The sequence below is a fragment of the Myodes glareolus genome, chromosome 8 (assembly GCF_982192425.1).
Source record: "Myodes glareolus chromosome 8, mMyoGla1.1, whole genome shotgun sequence".
NCBI classification, from domain to species: domain Eukaryota; kingdom Metazoa; phylum Chordata; class Mammalia; order Rodentia; family Cricetidae; genus Myodes; species Myodes glareolus.
Genome location: NC_142033.1, coordinates 17863841 through 17890622, shown reverse-complemented (window position 1 = coordinate 17890622; position 26782 = coordinate 17863841). Strand labels below are relative to the sequence as shown.

The 26782-nt window shown below is 39.0% G+C and overlaps 1 protein-coding gene across 1 annotated transcript in view; it reads right to left on the bottom strand.

The window, feature by feature from the left end:
- Gc (GC vitamin D binding protein) overlaps positions 1 to 5177 on the bottom strand; it is a 30693-nt gene extending 25516 nt beyond the window's left edge. The window contains exon 1 of the mRNA XM_048425065.3: positions 4987 to 5177. Within this exon, the coding sequence (XP_048281022.2) occupies positions 4987 to 5080 (94 nt within the window). The 5' untranslated portion in view covers positions 5081 to 5177. The remainder of the gene's footprint in view (positions 1 to 4986) is intronic.
- Positions 5178 to 26782: the final 21605 nt, after the last annotated feature.

Below are 26782 nucleotides of genomic sequence, written 5' to 3'. Positions count from 1 at the left end.
TAGATAGAAGTATACTTGTTTGCACACATGTGTTTTGTAACTCATAGGAATTATGCACTGCTTTAGTAAGGGGGAACACTGCTGAGAGAAAGGTGGGAAACTGGACTGTGTGAGAATTAACGTCATTTTGGAAGCGCCTTACCTGGAGCATTTAGCCTTGGGTGGGAGAGGACACAGGTGAAGTGTCAATGGGTGGCACAGCATTAAGGTACAAAGTACAATCTTAAAGACATAACCCACAGAGGGAGGCATTACTGTGGTCTTTCAGATGGATAGCCTTGAATGGGTTTTAGATAAAGTTATTTTACACAGGAGACAATATCTAGTGTGGAGAGTTATTTACACTCTTCTTTATTGCACACAATAAAATACAGTCAGTACTGAAATTGATTTGTAATATAATTATTGCTGATTGATTTCTCATACCTATGAAATATTTTTTGAAAAATGTTAGATTTATTTTACTATTTGCATGTCTGCACGAGTGCAGGCAAGTGTGTGTGTATATGTATGTGTGTGTCTGTGTGTGTGTGTGTGTGTGTATGTATGTGTGTGTGGTGCATGCAAGCTCACACTACTTGTGTGTAGGTTGCCAGAAGCTTCAAGGCAGTTAGTTGTATGTTCTCCCTCACAGCCAGAAGGGAGTGCTGGGATTGAAACTTGGGTCTCCTTCAGGAGCAGTGTGAGCTCTTAACCCCTGTGCCATTTCTCTAGCATGAAAAGTATTTTTAGACTAATTAAACTCATTTAAAGTTAGTTAAATTTATACAGCAAGTGACTGATAAACACCACGTCTTTGTCCTTTAATTTATTACTTATAAAAGGAATGATCTAGACTTCAGTGTGGTGACTGACATTATTGGCATGAAGCTAGCGACTCTTGTGAAATCATGTTCACACCAAGCAACCTCTTTGTGCCAGATGTTTACAAATTCCTTTAATGGTTTTTACCATCATGCCCAACTTGATCTGCATTGTGAAACATTCTGATAAATCCTATCAAATCCTGGACTTTTGAGTTGTTCTTAATTTTGGGAAATCATATTGCTTCATGCCCATTACAAACTCTTCCAACAAATCTGACATTATTCATTCTTTCATATGTGCCATGTGCTACTCTCCGCCAGACACGGCGTTCACACTGAATGTGAGATACGATGGGGCCGAAACAGGTGCAGCCTCACCCGATGGATTTGTTCATTCTGATAGCAACAGCCAACGAAAGGCTCCCGATTTCGTTACAAAGTCTACCAAGAAGGATACTCTGGGTTCTTTTGATATTGTAAAGACTTCACTAGCTCCCGATTTTGTCCTTTGTGGAACACTGTTTGCCACATGCAGGGAATGAATCTTGAATAACAATGACTTGAGTTGATATTTTACAGAAGGCTATAGGCTATTTCATGGTGCATTTTTTTTTCTATTTTCATGATACTCAATTGTGTTAACCTTTAAATTTGTACATTATGAGTGTTCAGCTCAAAGATAGTTAATATCATAATAGTTAATGTGTGAGGACCAATGATTTGAGTAGCACTGTAGTAAATACCTAATAGGAATATGTATGTAGAATGCATAGAAGTCCACAGTTGTTTGTTTCCTATGGACAATATTTGCCTTAGTCACTATAAAGGAATACATTGTTTGCTTATGTGTTTTGGTGGGGGAGGGGTACGGGTGAAAGACAGCTGTAGACTGGTGCTGGCTCTGTTTCAGTTCCTGAGAAAGAACACAGATCAGCCAACAAGAACTACTGCTGGGAATAATGTGCTTCCTCGGGGGACAAGGCCTGAGAATAGCATGAACAAGTTCTCCTTTGGCAAGGCCTGGGAGAATTTAACCCATTTTTTTGGCAAGGCCAGTGGATAGTTCCCTGAATACTTCTGAATATGACCCCAGGATCATAAGTTCTACCTGCTCTCCTTGGTTTCCTTACACAAATCATATTGCTGGCTGCCTCTAGTTTCACTCTCTTAGAGCCATACATGAACCGGCTACTGCATTAGGAAAACCTTTCCCTGATAACTCTCCTCTGGGTGAGCCAGAGGGGATGTGTTAAAAATATACAGCGAACCTGATTCAGCTTCTAAAGCCTTTGATGTTTCAGGTGTGACCGGAAATTCAGGCTTCTCAGGAACAGGATGTTACCTTTTCTGCATACCTTGTGACTAGCCTGAAAGAGTCACAGAAGTTTCTGACAATATTACAGATTTCATAACTATTCTGGAGAAAATGATTTCAACCACAAGAATCTAGGAGAAATGCTAATAAATAGATGGTATCAGGAGCTAATGGGAACAGTCTAGAGACCGGGAATGAAGCAGAATTATAGAAGTCCACAATGCCCTCATATCTAATATCTGTGCTAATACTGTAGGGAGTTGAGAGAAGGACACGAGAACAATGAATATACAATGTCAACTATTAAAAGTAAGCTTTTAAGTTATGAAGTTTACAGGATGATGGGGGGAAGCCTGGTATATCCCGCATAGAAGACAGAGATCTATAGAATGAAGAATGAATTGGCTTAGCCTTGGCTGACTTTTGAGAGTTTAGATTTGACTACAGGTAAATGTTAACCGTTAGAGGCAAAATTCTCTCGCTTTGCATGATGCTGGAAGTGCAAATGCTACCAACGCCAGACACACTGCTCTACCTGTAGGTGCCCCTAGTTAGAAAGCTTCCTTTGTTGTTTGCCATACTGCATATGCTTCTCATATTAAAGCTACAAATCAAGTAGCTAATGATTACCGATGGGAAAGTTGGGGGACGGAAAGGGAATGAGGTAAGGGAATACACTGGCAATTATTGTTGTTATTATTAGAAACTTAAGGAACCAAGTTTGATTGTAAAATTGTTCATCCAAACTATTGAAACTGTATAATTGAAAATGGCTCAGGCTGTCTGGGTCCACTTGTTTGAAACAGATGGTCAGAATTTTCTTCATTTCACACATCTGTTCTGGGTCATTAGACCCATTGGGAGCAAGGCTCCCAACAAACTGCCTCTCCGCGTCCTGGACCAGCAGAAGTGGGTGGCTGTTTTCTTATGATATCACCATAATTTGGCAGATTTGCTAAGTCCGTTTCTCCCAAAATGTGTGCAGTTCCCAAATACTCTCTGGCAGAAGAGAACAGGGCATCTGCAGTAAGGATCATTCCAGACTCAGTCCCCAAAAGACAGCTCCAAAGATACCAGCACTCAGGAAAAGTACAGTGTTTAGAAAACTCTGATTTAATAGAGTTTCTTGTGGACTATCAGAGCCTTGCAGACAGTGGACTCATCGGTGGTGGACCACTGAGAAGCGACCTGCCACTTCCAACCAGCAGGGGCCAAGCTCAGCCTCTAAAGGATTATAGCGTGGCTCTGGATTGTGCACCCCGTGTTATTGATTAGGAACTGATGAGTGAAGCATTTCCTAGGAGGGCTCCCTCTGGAGGCCACACAGAAGGGGACTGTGGGTGAAGCATCTGGCAAATTCTGAGTGACTTTTCCTTGTAAATGACTTTTACATGATTCCGGGCATCGTATGGTCACAGGACATGGGCTGTAAGACTGATGTTGTAAGAATCTTTGAGGGAATTGATGTGGCATTTATTTCCTCTGGGACCATGGCTGCGGAGAATATTACAATAAAGACAAGAGAATGCCCTGTTGGAGGAGGATGCCTGCTATAGGAGGCAGAGTCAGGGCCACCTGCTGAGTCAGCAGGACTCCTTGTACTTCCCACCGCATCTCCAAGGTCTAGCTACTGCTGGACTTAGGATTTTTGGAAATGCGGTCTGAAGTAGCTTCTGCGGGCTTTTTCTAGGTTATCTGTCTCCCCAGAAACTCCACTGCAAAGACACTTTCAGGGCTCCCTGGGGCAACACCTACACGACTCGTTTATCCATTTCTCTCTCTTTTTCTAAGACTTTGCAGTCTTAGCTAAGGACTTATATCTGACTTACACATCTGTGGATGAAGAAGACCAGATTTAACATAATTAGGATAACAAAAATAACATGGAAAAATGTGAATGTGGGGGCTGGAGAGATGGTTCAGTGGTTAAGAGCACTGGCTGCTCTTCCCGAGGGCCAGGGTTCAATTTCCAGCACCCACAATGGCAGCTCATAACTGTCTGTAACTCCAGTTGCAGGGGATCTACCACCCTCACATAGGCACACATGCAGGCAAAAAACCAATGCAAATAATATAAAAATAAATGTTACTACTATGAGTATAAACAGAAGACTTGGATGGGGCTGTTAAGCGAGAGCACTAATTGGAACTTTAATTTGACAAAGCAAAGTGTGTACAGATTCTCCTTATAACATCCCAAAATAAGTCAGAGAAGAAAATTACTCATATTAAAATTACACAGTGACCAAATTTCTTATTGAGCATGAGAGGTATTTTAAAAACTTCAATTCCTTCCAAATGCTGAAGAGTAAGATTCCTTAACGAGAATCAATGCGATCTCTCCAATGGCTCCTGGCACCACTGACAGTATGCTGCTGCCAGAGAGGATAAACATTTGGGGAAAAATGCTTAGTTGTATATCAGAGTCTCCAGTTACATTACAGATCTGATTTATCCAGTGTGTGAGGGATAATTAAAAGTTCATACAACTCTATTTTTTTTCAAGAGTCTTTTTTGTTTGTTGAGACAATCTCAAGTAGCCCAGACTGGCCTTGAAGTCCCGGTGTAGCCAATTCACCAGTAGGCCTTGAACTCCCATCCTCCTACATTCCGAGGCTGACAGCTTGTGCTTCCACACCTGGCTCCGTCTTTTATGAAATACGTATTTATTATGTGTGAGGAGCTTTCCTTTCCAACGCTATAGGCACAGCTGAGCTCAGATCAACCTTATCTTGACCTTCTTTCATTCAGTCTTCCGAGTCACCCCCCACCCCCAGTTTGGTCTGTTTGTTACCACCCCTGAAGTTTTTACAGTGGCATAGAAAATTAAACCAGCGATGGTTCTCAGTCACAAGGGAGCCTTACCTCGCTCTAGAGCGTGCCCCAGTGCTAAGGCCAGCAGGAGGACTAGGACCGTCTTCATGTTGTGTCCCAGGAGTTCTGCGGCACCTCCTCTCATCTGCGGGCCACCGTGCAAGGACAGGGCCACACAGTTGCCGGTCGCCTTTACAAATGCTCCTAACTAGGAACTCATCAATGATTAATCTCCACACAGAAGCAAGGGACAGTCAGCCTTGTCCCCAAAGAGAGAACATAATACCATCATCAAGGCAAATAGATACCCTGGGGGAAATGTGGCGGAGAGTCTGGGAAATTTTAATCATTAACTTTGTCAGAGAAAAGAGCCAAGGCATAAGATATTTTCCCACTGTAATCTTTCCACTGGGATGGACTTAATGTAGTAGTAGAGGCACACTTCCTCCTCTGTGTAGAGGAAAATATATGTATACATGTATATGTAAGGTATATGTACATATGTATATATATATATTGGATATTCTATACCATTTTTAGGTAGGGATGGGAAATTTGGGGATTATATTTCTTCCTTTCTTTGTCTCCCTCTTTTCCTCCCTTTAAGTCTACCCAAGTAAGTATTACTTTAAACCATCAAAGACTAGATACTTTAAGCAATAAGATGAATAAAGAACAGGAAGCCAGTTCATATATGGTAATTCCCTAACTCCATGAATTTAATGTCATAGGACAGTTTTGGTGGTCATAGTGCCTTGTATTTATGTGTTATAGTCCACGATCTAAAGCCTGTGAATGGGTGCTTAGAGTGGTCCTGGAAGTGAGAACATTAACAAATGGAGAGTATCAATGACTTGCCTTCAATTACACACTCACACACACACACATGCATGCACACATACACACACACACACACACACACGCACACACACACACGCAGACACACACACAATGTGAAAATCTTGTACTCACTGCAGATGAGCTAGCGTTTCTCCCCTACTATGTGGCAGGTGTGCTTTATGCTGGCATAATTTGAGAATTCACCATGACCCTGTGGAACACCAAATCTGTTGTTTTCATATTCCTGTACCTTGTCCCTGAGCGTCAGGTCATGACCTTGCACTGAGGTGTCAGCTGCACCCATCAGTTCAGGACCCACATTCTTGGTAAGCTCTTACTGCTGTGTAAACTTAGGGGTTTATTCTTCTTCTCTAAGTCCACTTGTTCACTCATGAAATCTACTCATAACTCAGTGCCTTTGTCACTTCCTTGTTGTGGAATTAAGCCATGCGCAGAGGTTAGCAGGACACCCAACTCATGTTCCCATGCATTAATGTTACTTATTTTATTCTAGTTATTGCCACATTCTCTCTGACCCTTCAATGACCCTTCGATGACCCATACAATGTCTGAGAACGTCATAGGAACCTCTGAAACCTAGATTCCTTTTGAAGATTTAAAATTCAACCCTATGTCTGGGTTCTTAACGATAGACGCCTGTGAATACCCTTACCAATCAATTCAGTAACTAAAGATTAACTGAGCAGGCAGAGTCCACCATCTCAAACTACATTAAACAGTTAGATTCTCAGTCGGATCGCTGACCATACAGAAAGTGCATGAGTGTTAGGTTCAGAAAATGGGTTCTAGCTAGTTGGAAAAGCTAATGGTGCAGGATTAAATAGGAACTATTTCTGTAAAGCCAGTGGGAACCCACACAGCAGAAGATGTTAGCGGAGGTATGGAGCATTGGTGAAGACCCATGGGAGGCTCACATAGTACCTGTGCCCTGGTTAAAGAGTAATTTTGTGTCTAAGACAAATCGTCACGATCTCTATTTCCTTTGTGAAAGTTAATTTAAAGAGGGTTTTATTCTTAACTACAAACTATTTGAGAACGAATGTCCCCAAATGCTGAGACCGCCAAGAACACAGACATCATCAGTAACACATTTATATACTTTCATAATTTTCACGTCAAGATCACACAGTAAATATACTTTAGAATCCACTCACTATTTCAGTCATGTTATCATAATTAGTTCTTTCAAAAATACATTCAGATCCTTTTCCATGAGTGCTTTTTAACAGCATTTAAGACCAGCTCATATCTTCATTTTTAAAAATTGTAACTTTATCTGTGTTTGGAAATATACTCCTGATGTTTAATGATAAACTACATGTTGCAAGAATTACAACATCTCATTTAGGCACACTCTTGAGAAATCTTCGTACGAGCTGCCAAAATTACCCTCTTGAATGTGTCTGTGTTTTTCCAGCAGAAAATCAGCCTGGATGTATCCATTTCACTTTTTCATCTTCTACAAGATGATCACATACTGTGATCCTGAAGCTGAAATATTCCTAAGTGGCTGGAGCAAAACTTTACATGAAAATTGCTGGTAGTAAATGAAGGAAAATCTGAAAAAGAACTAAAACTAATTAAACTTCAGTCAGTTTGGTGATAGCAACAGTAGTAGACACCAATGAATTTATTGCAAAAATAGGCATTTATTTAAATTTAAATTTATTTAAATACTTGAGCAGTGAACTTGTACAGGCATATTTTCCTATAAATAATTTATTTAGGGCTGGAGAGATGGCTCAGTGCTTGCTGCTCTCCAGAGAACTGGTGTTTGGTTCAAAACTCCTAGGCTACAATTCACAACCACATGTAACTCTAGCTCCTGTGGATTCAATGCTCTTATCTGACCTCTATGGGCATTTGCACATATGTGGCATACACACACACCACACACACACACACACACACACATACACACACACACCACACACACACACGTACACATACACACACATACATACACACCACACACATACACATACCACACACACACGCACCACACATACCACACACATACACACACACACATCATACACACACACACAATTCAAATGAATAAATCTTAAAGAATTTATTAAAGAACAGCTTCTCTCTCTCTTTTTTTTCTGTCCCTCCACTAGCTTTAGAGAAAACTTGGATTCGTTTCCTCAGCAGGGGAAGATGGACAGAGAGAGGAAGTAGGCAGGGCCATTCTTGAGTTCTTTCTGTCACGGTTCTCTTCTGGAAGTGGCTCCCAGGTTTTACATTTTTTATCCAAGCAGCACCTCTTACATCTGACGCTGTGAAAGACTGCTGGAAAATGTCCCCATACCTTACTCCAGTAGCAACGACCTTCTCCCTGGGAATCTGTTTGCCAGGGTGCCCCCTATTTTATTAAATGCACCACCAGAATGTTTGTCTGATACCGGATGAAATGGATATTAATGCTATATGATATCTACCTTTTAAATCCATTTGTTACCTCCTAAGTCATTATTTAGAATATTAAAATCGATTTAGCATTTGGAAATGCCTATGACTTAGAGCCTTTACCATGCAGTGCAGCAGATTGCTTACTGTACTTTTCTAGCCTAGCTGAAGCATCGCACCCTTTGAGAAACACGTTCCAGTCTCTCTTCCTCCAGTCCCATCCTCTGATACCCACAACCTTTCTACTCCACTTCTATGAGGCTGATTTAGTTTAGATGCTAAGTGTAATAGCAATCATACAATATTTGGCTTATGGGTGCCTGCATTTTTAACCCAATGTCTTCTAGGTATCAACACTGCAAATGATTCCATGCCTTCCTTTTTAGGACACTAAATATGGTTCTCTCTCTCTCTCTCTCTCTCTCTCTCTCTCTCTCTCTCTCTCTCTCTCTCTCATACACACACACACACACACACACACACAAAAGTGCATGCATTTAACATGTAAACATATGTGTTTCCTTCATTTGTTCAGGGAAGGACACTTACCTCCCTTGCATACCTTGACTACTGTGAATAATCCTGTAATAAACCTCTCCATAAAGACAGCTCTTATATGTACTGATTTCAGTTCTTTAGGCTATGTACCCAGATGTGTAGTCCTGGAGCCAATGGCCACTCTAGTTTTGGTTTCAAGAGTGTGTCATCTATTTTACATAATGGCTGTACTAGTTACTATTACTACCAACAAATAGTGTTGAAGACTCCCCCTTTTCCACATTCTCAGTCATGCTTTTCGGCATTTATCCTTGTGACAACAGCGAGGGACAGAGGTATAGGAAGCACTAATCTTTATTATGTATCAGATGAATTTCCTGCTAACAGATAAGTGAAATAATTTATTTTAAATATCTAGGCAAATATTCAACTCATATACACATAATAGAACTTAGAGATTTTTTAAAAAAAGATAATATCCTTTTACATACATGAAGTTTCTCTGTTATATTTGGAAAATAGTTTCCTTAATGTTTGTGTGGTGAATATGTTCAAAAGAAATTGTGTGAAATTATCTAAGAATCAATCAAATATTGATAAAAAAGAACACATTTTATCTAAGAATATATTTTATCTACTAACTCATAAAGAGTGTGTTAAATCTTCCTGTTTTATAGATGCTGATTAATGTAAATCAAGGAATAAATAAAATAGTCAGCATCATATTTAAAGACACAATTGTTCCTGTTCTTCACTCATATGATGTAAAGTAGAAAAACAGTATCTACATCATATTTTGTTACACTGTGACAAAATCTGACTAACATCAGTAAATTCATTCATTGATTAGTTGAAACATTTGTATTAGATAGCACTGTTTGAAGTATTGCGGTAAAATGCAAAGAAGGCAGCCAAAAATATTTAGTATCATGGATTATAATATTGGTGGAAAAGCAGGATAAGAATTGCTTTGATACATATATTAGGTAATTCTGATATAAAAATTTTAATAAAACATTTTTTGTAGACATAATTTATACCTGAATAAGTCTATGGGCCTCTTTTTTTAAAACTTGTATGTAGTACCTCCATCTTGCTACTCGGGGTCCTCCAGTGAACATAATGAAAGAATTAATTCTAAACATAATTGGCCCACTGTTTTGGTTTTTTGAGTCAGGATCTCAACTTTGTTATCTACTTGACCTGAAACTGGAAGAGATCCTCTTGAACCTCTCTTCTGAATGCTGGGATTAAAGGCATGTGCTATCATGCCGGGCAGGGTAGTTCATTGTTATTTAAAGAAAACTGTTTTGTAATAAACACCCTATACCAAGACTGGGCAGTGGTGGCACATGCCTTATTCCCAGCACTCAGGAGGCAGTGGCAGAGGCAGGTAGAGTTTATGAGTCTCTATGAGTTTCTATGAGTTTGAGGCCAGCCTGGTCTACACAGTGAGTTCCAGGTCAGCCAAGGCTTCACAGAGAAACCCTGTCTCAAAAAGCCAAAAAAAGAAAAGTTTTGTTGAGTGGTCAGCCTCAATTGGTATGGTCACAACATAGTCTCTACATCTAAGGTTCAGAGGACACCAAGGATGAGTGGGGTAGAGAGACGGTAAGACCCAGGTGAGTCTACTTCTAGATTGTGTCTTCTAGACGTGACAAGGATGCTATACCCATGAAGCCTCAGCAGAAAGATTCCCATACAAGACAGCACAATGACAACACCATTTGACATGGGACTGTGGATGGGTAAACTCCACAAGGTGTGTGCACTAGATGCAGAGCTACAGGCCATCCATGGCTGCTGAGAGAGGGAAAATCAGTTTTCTAAAGGTACGCACTACTTAAACGATTATCCAGTTCTGAATGATCAACCCTAAACACATGAACATATGGGTCACACTAATTACACTCAGTAGGTAATGTTTGTATGAGTACATGTATGTACATGTGTGTATTAAAATATAACAACCATGTGTACACATAGGTATGTGTGTGTCTGTGTGTCTGTGTGTGTCTCTGTGTAGCAATAATAGAAGAGGTCATGAGTTTAAAATGGGATGAGAGAACAGAGTAAAATCTGGGGTGGAGGAGGGGAGGGGAGTGATGTAATACAGTATTTATTCATGAAATTTTTTTAAAAAAGTATTTAAACAAAACCAAAAAAAACCCTACCTTTTAAAAAATCTTTCCTTTTAAATAACAACTCTAAGTACCTAGGAGCTCTGGCTCAATGCATAATATTTTTAGCTTAATCACAGAAGTTAGAAACAGCACCCTCAGGCGCTGACAGGAAGCCCACATTCATCAGCAGGTAGAAAACGGGAGTGATTGCTTGGCAACTGCATTAACCTAGACAAAACGTTTTTGTTTACCAACAGAGAAAACAATGACCATTTTTATTATACTTTTTTCTCTATGTCATCTCTTATGTTACCTTTATGATATATTACCTAAGATGTATAAATATTATTATTTAACAATAATGGTAAACATCATTGTTTACTTATCCACTTGCTCTTTCATTTATCCAACACTGCTTATGAGAAACAAGGCAGATATTTAACTAACGTGATTCAGCTGGTGGTGTTGTTATTTAATGTGCCCTAGGGTATACTTGGATAGGAGTTTCCAGGATTTTCACACCTCCTTTTCTTTTACAGGTATATGGCTTGCCGGGGGCACTGTGCCTTAACTCCCGTTCTCTCCACCTATTCCCATGGTCCTCAACCGTTGCAAGCCTTGCTGTGAAACTGAAAGGAACAGGTAAAACCTAATCACGTCTCCCTTCTGCTGCATTGGGACCTCTTATCTGCTTTCCTGGGACACACTACATCTACACGGAACATCTGTGAACCTCTGTCATTCTGACACACTCTCTAAGCTACATGGATGAGGGGGATAGCATTGATGAATTTATTAGCAGACAGAATTTAGAAGTTACAAACATTTCCTTTGAGGGAAACACTCTAGAGCGTGAGTTTGTCTCCAAACTTAAAGATATTTTATACAAGTTGTGAGTTACATATCTGCAGGAGGGTAGATGACTGGAAATATTAGAAGCTCTGGTGGTATCTTTTGACTAGATCTCAAGATAGGCCCCTGCAAGTGATAATCATCCTAGAGGTCAATCCCCTCATCCCCATCCTGGGGTGGACCAGGGTGGGATGACGCTAGTCCTCAGAGGCATCATTATGACAATGGCTGACTTTAACTGTGGAAGAAGTTATTGGCTTACATGGCAAAACTAACAAGGAATCATCCTGCGACAGTAACTGTGGAGCTGGCTGGTTTTGTTAAATTCTTAAGAAATGCGGTAAAAGCAACCGACAGGTTTAGTTTTGTTCTACCACTCATAGTGTGCTGTGAAGCTCAGTAAGTTCCTCCAGGAGCGTTTAAACGTCTCATGGCAGCGTTCAATGCCTTTCCCCCAAAGTCACTGCATTCTTTATCTTGTCCCAGGGACATGTTTGCTCCGCATTTTGGTGACAATACAGTTCTCATAAGCCCTGTGTTTTCATCCTTCTGCAGAGTGTCATGCTGGCTCCCTCTCTCACGCCATTAGACTAGCAGGATGTGCTGAGTGGGAGTGGATGTGTACTGTTATCTAGGATCATGAGTGGCAGGCTAGGAATAAACTCTGGAAGTTTCCGAGAACTCCAGTATAAGTATAGCTTTTAGGAGTTCTGTCTTTAAAAAGCCGTGGTCCCCAGTAAACTTCTTTAGAGGCGACATGTAATGCATTTAGAGGACTTTCCTGACTCATCTATCATGACTTGAAAGTCATCCAAGTTCAAACACAGCCTAGAACAAGAAATGAATTTGGCAAGAAGTCAGTTCGCCGACCACTAGTTTTGAGATTGTCTTTCAGAATTAGTTGTATGCGTTGAACTGAAAGTTGGCATATTCGCCTCTAACGTGATTGAGATGACCAAAGGATGCTGGGAGGATCGGCCATACTAACCAGCACTCTACCTACAGCATGATGCTTCCCATTCTCTGGCTTTGCTGAAGCAGAATCCTGTTTCCCATCAGGAAATGCTGTCAGTTGACTCTGCCATACCCCTCTTATTGTTTTCCTTTCTGGTACTACTGAACCTTTAGGGAGTAAATAATGGTTTTACTGTAGGGGTGGAGTAGTCCTGACTACCCATGGAGGGGAGACTGTACAGCAGGGGCAAGGAAGAAAACATCTGGAAGCTGGGAAAACACGTTGGTGCTTCTCTACCCGATTATAAGCACAGCCAATGTCGGCAGCTATGGTAAACCACTGTGCAGCGAAAGCCTTCGACCTCCCTAGGATGTCTGCGTGATCTCATCTGGAAAGCAACCTGGAGGGAGCGAATTGTTCTGCCAGAGTTAAAGTAATTTAAAATGTGTGATGGAAGAGAAAAATAATGAGCTTTCAGTAGCCTCAGGACAAATTATAGCAATGGGCAACATGGCTCGTTTGTGACATATTAGGTTTAATACAAGGCACAAGGTTGTATGAACTATATAAATGAAAACTGTATTGGGCAGTTTCATGGATTCTCAGCTCCCACTTTTCTGATTCATTTTTCTCTTAATTTTGAGATTATAATATAATCATATAATTTCTCCTTTTCCTCTCTCCAAACCTTTCCACATGGGCCCTCTTTGTTCTTTTTCAAATTCACAGCCACTTAACCCATAATTATAAGTATATATATACACATATATATTCATAAATATACTATATAATAAATATTATATATTTCTAAATATTATATATATATATATGTTTCTAAATATAACCTGCTCAGTCTGTACAATGTTACTTGCATGCGTGTCTCCAGGGCTGACCACTTGGTATTAGAAAACAATTAGTCTGCTCTTCCCTGGGGAGGACTATTCCTCCCACTGCTGAGTCCTTAATTCTTTGTATGAGGTTTAGACCTCATGGTCTTTCAACCACCCACTTTGCTTGTTTTTGTTGTTCTTACTCAGCTGGTGTTTAGGCAGCCATGTTGGTGAAGCTTTATGTAAGTAGCTTCTGACCTTACTAGGAGACAGAGTCCTGCCCCAAACTCCCGGTCCTCTGGTCCTTACAGTTTTCCCATCATCTACTGTGTTCCTTGAACTTTAGATACAGGGCTTGTTTTCAAATGTATCCACAGCCCTGGATTTTGGTGGGTTGTGGTTTTATGGAACAGTCTCTACCTGTTGCAAAGAGAGATTTCCTTGGTGAGAAATGCAGGCTACGCTCCTCAGCAGATATGAGGACAGATAAGTTAGGGTTGTGGGGGTAGTAACATGGTTCCTGGAGGTTCCTCTCCGAGATGGACGACTTTACTGACCCCTTGATAGCTGAACAGTTCTCAGCTCCAGGCATGTTTGCCCACTTCTCAAGTGGGTCTAAAGTTGAACTACTGAGCTATAGTGTGACGTGCATGGTGTCCTTGGCAGTAGGTCCTTTACCTTCCACCTCTAGGAGGCAACTAAGGGCAGTAGCCATAGCCTGTGTGTTGGGGGAGTCTCTTGAATATCCTCTCTAACAACTGAAACCAGGGTTTCTCATGACTGGTGTTAGGGGCTTGGTCAGGTGGTCTGTAGCTCTTGGTGGGGGAACTTTGTCAGCCTAATTGAGAAATCTCATTTAAACTATGTATGTATATGTATGAACAGATTTATGTGTATTACAGGGATGTTTAGGTACAGAGTTAATAGAATGAATCCTTTTGATCTTTTCAGATATCCTTATTGTTATTTTACCTCCTTCCTACTTCTGTATTATGTTCTTCCGCCCTTTCCACCATTTCCTACATCAGATCACTTGTACCCAGATTTCCCCTCTGTACTGCTCCCCTATCCTTAGACTCCAGCACTGGTCGCTTCTTACTTTCCTGGTTTCAGCAGTAATTCCAGCATATGTACTCACACCCGAAGATTTGTAGTTAAGGGCCTCTAATGAGAGAGAACACACAATGTTTGCTCTTTGGATCTGGGTTACCTTACTCAATATGATTTCTTCCAGTTCTACCCAGTTACCTGAAAAGTTCATGACTTCATTTTTTTTTTAAAGCTGAAGAGTATTCTAGTGGTTTTCTTTTGTTTTTTTCTTTTTCGTTGCTTTTCTTTTTTGGGTTTTTCGAGACAGGGTTTTTCCGTGTAGCTTTGGTGCCTATCCTGCTGGAACTCTCTCTGTAGACCAGGCTGGCCTTGAACTCATAGAGATCCACTTGCCTCTGCCCCCTGAGTGCTGGGATTAAAGATGTGTGCCACCACAGCCCATCTGTATTCTATAGTGTTTATGTAATGCATTTTCAGTATCCATCACCAGTTGAAGAACATTTAGATTGTTTCTGTTTCCTTGCTAATGTAAATAAGGCAGCAAGGAATATGGCTGGTCAAGCATCTGTAGAGTAGGGTGCTTAATCGTTTGGGCATAAGCCAAGGAGTTCTATGTCTATGCCATATGGCAGAATTATGTTTTATATTTTTGAGAGCTTTCCACATTGAGTTTCAGTCAGCTCACTATTATGCTACCATTGCAGTGGTGTTCCACCAGCCAGCTGTCAACTGATGCAGAAATATCATAGCTCTTCTGCATGTCTTTGTATTGTTCACATTTTCTATTGTTTCAGTGTGGGACACTGGCTGGAACTATCCTGACACAGGTGCTGTAGGAATTCCTACCACCAGTAGCCTTTAAGTTACCGGCCCACTTGGTCTTGGCCTCTTATACTATTTATGTGAGGTAAAGCACGGGTCTGGCCTCTCTTTCGGTGTCGTGATTCGGTTCCTGTTCCCCTTTCATGCAGAGGACTGTAATCTGTGAGTCTACTCCTAAACAAATAACCTTCTATTAAACTCAGTTCTGAGCTAGTGTGGGATTTCTTTTAAGTGTCCCTCTTCACACAGGTGCCAGCTAAGCTGTGAGAAAGTCATTACTGTGAAAAAACCCTTGGCTAATGAGGACTGAAGCAGGCAAACTTAAAATTGAAGCAGGATTGTCTGTTTGCTAGTCAGAATCTTGGCAGCCATTGCACCCCAATTTCAAAAAGTTTATAATGTTATGATATGGCCAGGCAATGGTGGTACACTTTTTTTTTTTTTTTGGTTTTTCTAGACAGGGTTTCTCTGTAGTTTTGGAGCCTGTCCTGGAACTAGCTCTTGTAGACTAGGCTGGCCTCTAACTCACAGAGATTTGCCTATCTCTGCTGCTTCCCAAGTGCTGGGATTAAAGGTGTGTGCACATATCTTTAATCCCATCACTCAAGATTCAGAGGCAGGTGTATCTCTGTGAGTTCAAGACCAGATTTGTCTATGAAGCAAATCCAGTACAGCCAGAACTGTTACACAGAGAAACCCTATCTTGAAAAACAAATAAACAACAACAAGATGTGAAAAAATGATTACTTACTTACTACTTTCCTTCCCTAGAATAGAGCAGAATTTAAAACAAGGATTTACTCTTTTACATATAGAGCCTGGAAACATTGAAATAATATAATAAAGAAATGTAGAAAGAATGAGAAAAACCATTTTCCCAATCATAATCTAGTCTCTTCCAGATGAAGGCCCAAGGCACAAAGCCTTACTTCAATCATGGGGCAGCTAAAGACAGCATCAACTGAAGTGTCAGATTTGGTGTCCAGCAGGACTTGTGATAAGACCCAGGGACTCAGTACCAAACCATTCCTGAAGTATAGATGCTGTAAGACACAGGGAGTCAGTACCAAACCATTCCTGAAGTATAGCTGCTGGTTGAAGTATGATTCCTTCAATGTTGTTGATGACAAAAGATGCAATGAGAAGGCCGAAGCGAGTATTGTTAGGAAAATAATCAAAGCTCCAGATACGTTCCATATCCATAATATAAGAGCTCTTCACCAAATCTGACTAGAAAGGAATCAGGCAGTCTGCTCTATGGAGTGAAAAGACAGAAAGAAATCCTAGTCCAGTGCACATCCAGACACATCCCATTGTAGGCATGTTCTTGAGATAAGTAGTGACTAGTCCTCGAGGAAGACAATGTAGTGCACATGGAGTTTTGCTGTGTTTGTGATCTGGAACCCCTCTGTGGGATCTCAGTGTTTTTACCTGGAAGAAAACCAAGGTCTTTTATTTTGAGACAGAAGGATGTGTTGTAAAGAGGCCACTAGTTAGTTGCTGGCCACTTAGCCCCAAAATAATCACATAGAAACCATATTATTTAAATCACTAAGCTTGGCCTATTAGCTCTAACTTCTTATTGGTTAGATTTTTACATCTTAACCCATTTCCATTAATCTGTGTTTTGCCACGTGGTTGTGGCTTACCAGCAAAGTTCTGCGTCTGTCTCTGTCATGACTTCTCCCTGACTCTGCCTCCTTTCTCCCAGCATTCAGTTTAGTTTTCCCCACCTAGGGAAATTCTGCCATGCTAAAGGTCCAAAGCAGTTTCTTTATTCATGAATGGTAATCACAGCATACAGAGGGGATTTCCACATCAAGCGTGTTTCAGGGCAACTATATGATGACATTAGGCCACCTCTCCAGAGACACTAGGAGGACTGTCTTCTCTTTTTTGAAAAATTTCAAGAAGATGGCTTTTGATATTTTTTTAAAAAAATCATTCCCAAATTATAAAGACAGCATGAAGATGACCTTACTTTTAAAACAAGACTTTATATAAATGTCAAAGAATCATGGAAGGAGTTTACATGTTTTCGAAGGTAAGTGTTCTAAGAAAGTACTTTGTGGGCTAAGCTTCTTTTCTTATTTTCAACAGGGAGTATTAGTTTCTAATTTTTAGTTTGTATTATTTGCCCTCACAGTTCAAAAAGACAAACAGAACGCCCTAGTTGAACCATGGACTTTTCATTGAGCAATCTGACACAGTGAAAATTGGATATTTACCTGCACCTGGTACTGTGTAGCTGGGACAAAGTCTCTGTTACTATAAGAAATATATTAGTTATTCTAATTGTATTCACTTTAGTATGAAGCTGTGTGGTTCCAATAGGTCACAGCAACAGGCCATATAAAAATAGTGTGTTTTTCCAACTTAAATTCTAATTAATTTTTTTTAAGTATATATATTTGAGACTGGGCAGTGGTGGCACACATTTTTAATTCAAGCACCCAGAAGGCAGAGGCAGAGACAGGCATAGCTCTATGAATTCAAAGCCAGTCTTCTCTACAAGAGCTAGTTCCAGTGCAGCTATGGCTGTTACACAGAGAAATCCTGTCTCAACAAACCAAAAATTAAAAAATATATGTATTTGCATGGGCCTGAGTCTGGGTATGTGTGCATGTGTGGGACTTTCATGGAAGCCAGAACAGGGTGTTGTGTCCCCTGGAGTCAGAGTTAAAGACAGTTGTGACCCACCTAATACGGGAGCTGGGAACTGAACCCTGGTTTGCTATGGAAGCAGTATATACTCTTAACCACTGAGTAAACTTTAAGTTCAATGAATTTTATCTGTTTATACATTTCGATCTCTGCTTTCATTAAAATGCATTAACTCTTTATTATTGGGAATAGACTTTACTATTGGGTACTAACAGAGATGCCATTCATCTGTGTTACCATAAACAACTATTTTTGGTCCCACTTGAAAGAGCCCACATGGTCTGCATTTGGCAACACCTCTTATCCCACCATTTTAATCAGCCATTGCAAGTCCCCTGCCATCCTGCTTGAACATCTTAAGCTCCCTTTCCCTTTAACTTTTCTACCTGCTATTTTCTCAGCTTGCTCTCTTTGCATCTTAGTGATAAGGCAGATAATCTGTCTCAATTTAAACATCCAATTTTGGGAGGCATTTGATTGGGTGAAGTCATGTTTATGTATGCTCACATGACACATACCAACTTTAAATTTTTAAAATTTGGTGGGTGTAATCACTTTCCTAATGTCTCATGCTCCTTCTAGAGTTCAGACTTCAAGAGTAAAGGACATTGTTTTGATTTGTACACATTGTATACCCAGTTTCTGGTAAAGTACCTGGAATATGCAAGGGTTCAATGATCATTTACTACAGAAGATGAATGTGCACAACTCTATTATATTCTACAGCCAAAGAAATTAGAATCCAAAGAGGTAACATTGTCTGATTATTCAGAAAAAGACCTCAAATTCACACTTAGTTTGATCTTCATATAAAAGAAAACCAGGAAAGTTTTCTTGTAGAATGATCACTATACTTTTCAATATATAATATCTAATAAATTAGATATTTAAAAATATTAGCATTCATGAACCTACTAAAGGCAAATACTGTAGCTTACATAAGCTGTCCATCCCTCATCCAGTCCTCATAGCTAGGATGAAATTAGGTAATGGGCTATATTTAGGAATGCATAGAAAAGATTATTTATGACTCTTACTGTGCACTGTATATAATATGAAACAAATTGTATGCAACAATACTAAACTATGAATATTACCTCTAATCTTTGTGCCATTAGTTAATTCCTCACCAACAGATCAACAATACAGCTGTCTCCTGTTCTGAGCTGATCTTCTGCTTTGTGGTATTGCTGGAAGTAATTCAAGAAGACGGTGTCCCCTCTCCTAACAAAGTTTTTCCTCAGGGTTAGGGACATCTGCTAGGAGTTGGTTATAAGCTACGGTGGGATGTCCTTCTGTCTATGTGTTGCTATTATTGGTTAATGAATAAAGAAACTTCTTTGGACCTATTGCAGGGCAGAACTTAGCTAGGTGGGGAAAACTAAACTGAATTCTGGGAGAAAAAAGGTAGAGTCAGGGAGAAGGCATGGAGCCACCACCAGAGACAGGCACTAAACCTTGCCAGTAACCCACAACCACGTGAAGATACACAGATTATTGGAAATGGGTTAAATTAAGATATAAAAGCTAGCCAATAAGAAGTTAGAGCTAATGGGCCAAGCAGTGATTTAATTAATACAGTTTCTGTGTGATTATTTCCGTTCTGGGAAGCTGGGAACAAACAAGTGGCTTTATTACAACAATAAGTGATATAGGTTTAGGGTGAAAATGAAGTAGGCTCAGGGATCTCACTTGAAAAAAAAAAGGGGAATGGATGGGATAGGATAAAAGGTATATTAGTGTATTATTTGTGAACTATTATTTATAGACAATTTACATTGGCATAGATTCTTGTATATTGATGCAAATTCAAATTATATTTGTTATATCGAATATGCTCCTATTTCTGTTTACAATATTTGTGCATCTATGCAAAGTTATTTGGTTATATTTAATGCATGAATGTTTCTACCTCTGCTTAAGATATTTTGTATATTGATGCAATTTTAGGATATATTTATCATACTGCACCATACATTTCTACCTCTGATCAAGATACACACACACACACACACACATTACATTTTGAGGTCATTGTCCTCATTTGCTGTACAGTTGTTTAAAGATTGTTTAATTTTTTTAATGTGAAACCTTAGTCTTTAAACTATATAGGTATTAAGAACTACAGGCCAATAGTCACCCATGTTTGCCATACTTATAGTTAGATTAGTCAGGTTTTTTAGATATATAGATTTTATATTCCATATAGATAGGTAATCTTCAAACACTTCAAAGAACTGAAGAATGTGGCATTTAAATAACTTAGGATTTTGTTGACATCCTGGCAGCAATGTTCTTTTCCCGAGATTGGCACCAAAGACATTTCACTTGGAGCTTATTTTCTTCTTGACAAAACTGGCCTTTGGGCAAAGAACTGCCCATGCCTTGACTACTGACAAAAATACTTGATGTCCAAACTGGACAAGCAGGATAAAAGCAAAAACAACTGCCAAACCTTTCCAAGACAGGTTAAGACAGTTTTTCCAATTTTTCTACCTCTAAAAATGGTCTGCTAGATACTCTAGGCCTTAGCCAATGTTGGTTGCCCCAACCTTGCAAATGAGACTTTGGGTGATTGTATAGGTAGCCAGTTGTCTCTGTCATTTCTTATCCCTTTTATAAGTTGTTTGATTGTACTCCCTGTTTACTCAGGAAATATTTTTTTCTCTTCTCAGGTCTTTGATGGGGTTGAAGACTAGATAGTCATAGTTACTTTCCTTTCAAGATTAAGTCAAGACATTTTAAATATGAGACTTAGACTCCTTATGAAATGATAACTCTTTAGCATTTAGCATACGTTTCTTGTTTGATGTTGTTCATGCTGATTGTAATTTTAATTTTTTGTATGTTTTTTGCCTCTTCTTTTCCATGGACAATACTTGATATTTTTTCTTATTATATATAGTTTTATATTAGGCATAGAACTCTCTTTAGACAATAAGGGAAGATGTTGTAGTAGCTCCTTCAGCCTTTAAGATACAAGCCCACTTTGGGCATGGTCTTATGTACTATAAGTGCAAATGAGAAATGTGCACAACCTCCCCCCTTTTTTTAGCTGCTGGATTCAGTTCCAGTTCCCAGCAAGTGCAGCAGACTTCAGATTGATACCTTACTGTGAGTTATTCCTAAATAAATACACCTTTGTTATACTCCATATATATATTCCAGGCTGTTATGGAACTCCTTGATACTATTACATTGTAGAGCGGAGAAAAAAAACAGGCATTCTGTGATTATCTGACTTCAGGGTAAAAGGTATTTATCAACCAAATCAAAGTTTAATAGTTGATTTTCAAATCAACTGATTAAAATATAAGCATGAAAATTTAGTAGAACTACCATGCTAAAAAAAATCTACGAGGGAAAATAGTTCTGTCTTAGAAACGAGCCCCTCAGAGGAATATGATTTGTAAGGAAAGTAGGAAGTGCTGAGTACTTCATCGTACCCATATAATTCAAAGTTTTTGATTTTTGGATAATTTTTAGCACATAAAAGGGGGTGATTCAGGAAAATAAGGATTGTATCTTTAGGCATCTGGAGAAAGATGATAGGGTTATTTAGAATAGTCTGAGTTCAGAGAGCTGCATTATTAGATAACCTGACTTCTGAGAACTGAATTTCTGCAGATATGCTGTCAGAAGAGCAGAAAGGAATTTTCCAAAAGGAAGTATAAAATGTGGCACAGTTTGGCTAAAAGGAGACCTGATGCAGACTCATCGATATTAAGAACCACTCTCTGACTAAATTAGCATAAGCTGATTTACTTCCTATCCTATTAAGCTGCTACAGCGTGTGGTTAGTAATTTCCAGTCGGAGAGCAAATGCCACAAATGGCTAAAAATAAAGGACAGCGATTTCCTCCTCAATGTCTTCTACCTGATTATAAAGATGATGGAAGATAGTAGTCACTTCATTGAGCATTCATTAATAAAGTGTTAATGGGGGAAATTTGCTACCCTTTATGAAGATTGTACAGAGGACAATTTCCTGTTAATTAAATTTAGTCAAGAAGAAGCCAATTCTAATGATTTAAGTCTCAACAAGATAATACTTTCTGGTTTGTCTTTTTCTTTTTTAAAAAAATATATATTACACACACACACACACACATGTCTACTATGGGTGTTTTTTACTGCTGACATTTCATATAGGGCCTCACTATATGTAGTTTATAAAGAGGAGCTATTAAGTATGAAAAGGAGTCTCTTGCATCTGAGTGGGGTATGATCCAGCAAATGGGGCTATTAGGATTTATAGTGACTTGTTCAAACTTGTCATCTAAACTTCTGGAAGAAAAGCTTTCTATTTTGACTGCTTTTCTTGGAGTACTACTGATGGGTTAAAATCAGACAAATTTCACTATAGAAATAAATCCAGAGACTACTGATAGGGCTTTGTTGATAAAGTGCTTGCCCTATAAGCCCAAGGTCCTGAGAATTATCCTTGGAATTCATGAAAGTATAGATAAAACCAACTCCATAGTTGTCTTTTGACCTCCTCATGCATGCTGTGACATGCACACCTAAACTCATATTACACACAACAACAACAACAATAAAATGCCTAGAATCTCCTATGTTAAGGTATTCAGCTTTCAGTGAAAGAAGTAGGTGTATGTAAAATGAAGAAATAATACGGGGATGGAGAGATGATTCAGTGTTTAAGAGTACTGCCTTACAGAAGGACCAGAGTTTAGTTCTTAGCACCCATGTTTGTTATCTCATAACCACTTGTGTGTTCAGAGACTGCTTGTTCATTCCTGACTGCCCAGAATAATCACACAGAAACCGTATTAATTAAAACACTGATTTGCCTATTAGCTTACACATATTTCTAGCTATCTTTTACATCTTAAATCAACCCATTTCTATTAAACTGTGTATTGCCATGAGGTTATGGCCCACCAGTAAGGTTCTGTTCAGCCTCTGGCTTCTGTCTCCTGTGGCAGTTACATGGCTTCTCTCTGACTCCACCCACTCTCTCCTCTATCTGCTTGGAATTCCTGCCTTGCCCTATTTTGCACTGCAATAGGTCCAAAATGGATTTTTATAAACCAATGGTATTCAAAGCATACAGAGGGGAATCCCACATCACCTCCCCTTTCCTGTCTAAATAAAAAGGAAGGTTTTAACTTTAACATAGCAAGATTATATATAACAAAACAGTTATCAACCAAGAATTACAATATTTAGTCCATTTACATTTGTCAAATTAAGAAAAATACTCTATCATCTATCCTATTTTTGTGAGTCTAAAGGTTTTTTCTAATCTATAGTTTATCATGACTAAGTAAAACTATAACTATCTATTCTTCAACTCCATCAAAGACTCAAAAAGAATACAATATTACTTAAGTTAACAGGAAATACATTATAAGCAACTCCCAAAACTCTAGAATTTCTAGAATATATCTAGAAAACCTAACAGGACTACAAGCTTGATTATTATAGATGACTACCTATTAACCTATATTCTTTAATTATACATTGAATTTTTAAATGGGATGCACAAACACAATACTTTAATCAAGAGCAGAAATATACATACAACAAAATTGACCTTAAATTTGTATCAATAAACAAAGATTCATACCAATACAAATCTGTATAGCATTTCTCCTTTTTAATGTAAACTAACATTTATAAACGATCATTTAGCGAATTTGGATATAGTTCTCTCCAAACTTCTTCCTGCTTTTTGTTAGGCTAAGTAATTTTTGAGGGTGTTTGCAGTGACATTTCAGGGGCCCTTGGTCCATCAAACCATGTTATCCTAGAAGGAATCCACAGGTTCTTGTTCTCTGTGAAAACAAAAGTAGAACCTCTTTTCTAAAGCAACATATGCTTAGACCCAAATTCTGAAGTCAATATATTGTTAAAATATATATGTTGGTTTAGCTTAGCAGCCTGTACAATAAAATGTCTCTCTGTGCTTATCTCCTTCACCGTCAAAAATTCAAAGAAATCACAATAATATACATAGACTCTCTGTGTATTTCCACCTTTACATGGCTTTTGTAAAGTCTCTTTTATCTATGACTGTCTGTACTATGTCTCTTTAAAGACTTTGTTTTATTTTTTAAAACGATTTACTTCTTTTTATAACTATCTATATTCTTTTTCTTCTCTCTCCCAAGCCTATGTACATTTATCTAACACTGTGACACATTAAGAGGCCTTTTTTTTCTATCTGAATCTGTCTTTATTGCATATCTCTAATCCTTTTCTGACCAGGACTGCTTCTTAAAGTACTAAGCAGCATGGTTAGGACTAAAGCTGCTTTGCCTTTTAGCTCTGCCCAGTCTAACATGGCGGAGGCATGTTCAGTGCCTCTGAGAGTTATGCACATTTCCCCAGTTCCAGGTATGCAGTGGGTCTATGTCATGCCATTAAGCAGTTTGTAGCATGCTGCTCACAAACCCCATTTAAATGCTTGGCTTCCTGAAAGATCCAGAGCTGTTTGTGTGGCAAACACGAACCAGGAAGCCACTGTTTCTTAAAGAAGCAGCATGGATTTCTTTGCTGCTAATCCTGAATCAGGAAGACCTCTGTCAAAGGATCTGCAGCAGCCCTGCTCAATGCCAGCAAACAGAGCCCATCTGAAAAAAAAAATGCCGGCTACCAAGAAGTCATGCTTCCCTCTGTTCTTTTGTGTTTAGAATTCCTTTCCAAGCTTTCTCAGGTTTTATGTGGATGTAGTCAGCCCCACATTTACACACCAATCTCTATGCAGAGTCTGCTTGCTAATTCCTGGCTGTGCAGGCCTGAAATAACCACAGAGAAACTGTATTAATTAAAACACTGCTTCGCCTATGAGCTTATGCATATTTCTAGCTATCTCTTACATCTTAAACCAATCCATTTCTATTAATATGTGTATTGCCATGAGGTTATGGCCCACCAGTAAGGTTCTGTCCTGTCCAGTGTCTGGCTTCTATCTCCTGTGTGGTTACTTGGCTTCTCTCTGACTTTGCATACTCTCTCCTCCTCTATCTGCTTGAAATTCCTGTTTTGTTCTATTCTGCACTGCAATAGGCTCAAAATAGATTCTTTTTTGGCCAATGATATTCATAGCATACACATCACACTTGTAGCTCGAGATTCAGGGGAGGTTGTGCCTTCACTTAGTCTTCTTGGTCACCTATGCTCATTTGCACATACCTACATACAATCAAATACACACACATAATTAAATTAAAAGTTTTAAATAGGAAATAATACATATTTTTATTGTATTGTATTGTAAATAATAATACAATATTGTATTGTATTGTATTGTATTGTATTGTCCTTTTGGGATAAAAAGGACAAAGTGGAAGTCCATATGTGATAATTTCAGATTTATTATTCCTCTCCAAATTGGTAATGGATAACTACATACAAGAAAAATGTTTATTTTCATAATGATGACCTCTAAAGTGTAAAAGGCAAAACACACACACTAAAAAGCTAGGGAATATCTTTATTCAAGCTACTACAATAGGGATAAATTGCACTGGATGGCATGAAGCTGACAGGGAAGCTATTATTCCTGACTAGGGCAATAGGGAAGAGAGCAAGTCCTTTGTGAGAGAAGCCCATGAAAACTCATCTTAAGCCTTTCTGAGCAAGTGGTCAGCGTGATTAGAAATGTTTGTCTGCTAAGTGGCACTCATCTAAGTTGGTTACCAATGCTCACAAAAAGAAAAAGACAGGGAAAGAAAGAGTAATAAATCAGAAATGAGAACAGATATGGGAATTCAGTGACCTCAAGTATGTCTTTAAAAGTCTAACAGAAACTTTTTTCATAGCAAAAAAAAAGCAGGGAAAGGAGGGGTTGAATAATCAAAGTGGACAGGACAGACAATCTCGGCCAGGTGAGTAATCTGATTGCTAGCTCAGCTCTGGTTCTGCTGAGGAGCCTGGAGTTATTGTTCCTACATGAAAGCAACCTGGCTTCCAGGAAGTGATCACTCTTGTTCTGGATGGAGCCTCATCCTCATGAGTAAGTATTTGCCATCATTTGGGGGTCATCTTTCTTGCCAGGCTCCCATGACTCAGGTGAAGTTTCTGTCTTTGTTCATGATGGCATTTATTGATTGGTTCTGTACTTCCTGGAATTCACAGTAACTGCAGGAGCTTGATTCCAAGACTGAAGGGGACAAATGGCCTGAGAGGGACCTAGTGGAGTTATGGCAGTGACTGTGTCCAGTGGTCACCTTCCTGGACTAGTGTTTGACCAAATCAATACAGTAGACAATTGTTCTGTTTCCTTTTTGTATTGTTAATTAAAACAAGTTTTGTTTCAATAAAAAAGAGTTCCTTTGCTTGTGAGATATTTAATATTTTTTGTTGTTTTTGCTTTAATGCTTCCCTATGCTTTTGCTATTATTAACCAGTTTTGATCGCTACTATTTCATGTTTACTTTTTTTTTTTAGAATACTAATCTTTCATTTGGATTACATTTAAAGTGCTACAAAGCTTTTGGTTTTATTCTCTCATTTGATAAATATGCCAAGAAAAGGGAAATGTAAAAAGCTAGGTAGTGCTTTCAGTTAAATATACTAAAACCACTGCCAAATTAATTAAAGCATGCTCTTTTACTTATGGATATGACTTCCTCCCTCGAAGGAGGGGCTGAGCAGTCAACATTGGATGTGAAGAAGAAAAGACTTTTAGAGCTCAGGGGTAGGAGGTTTCCAAACTGGCATTTGTTGGACAAAACAGGTGGGGTTACAGGATCAGAACATAGGCATAACAAGTCAGTTCTAACAACCTTCTGAAACAAATACATGGTTGC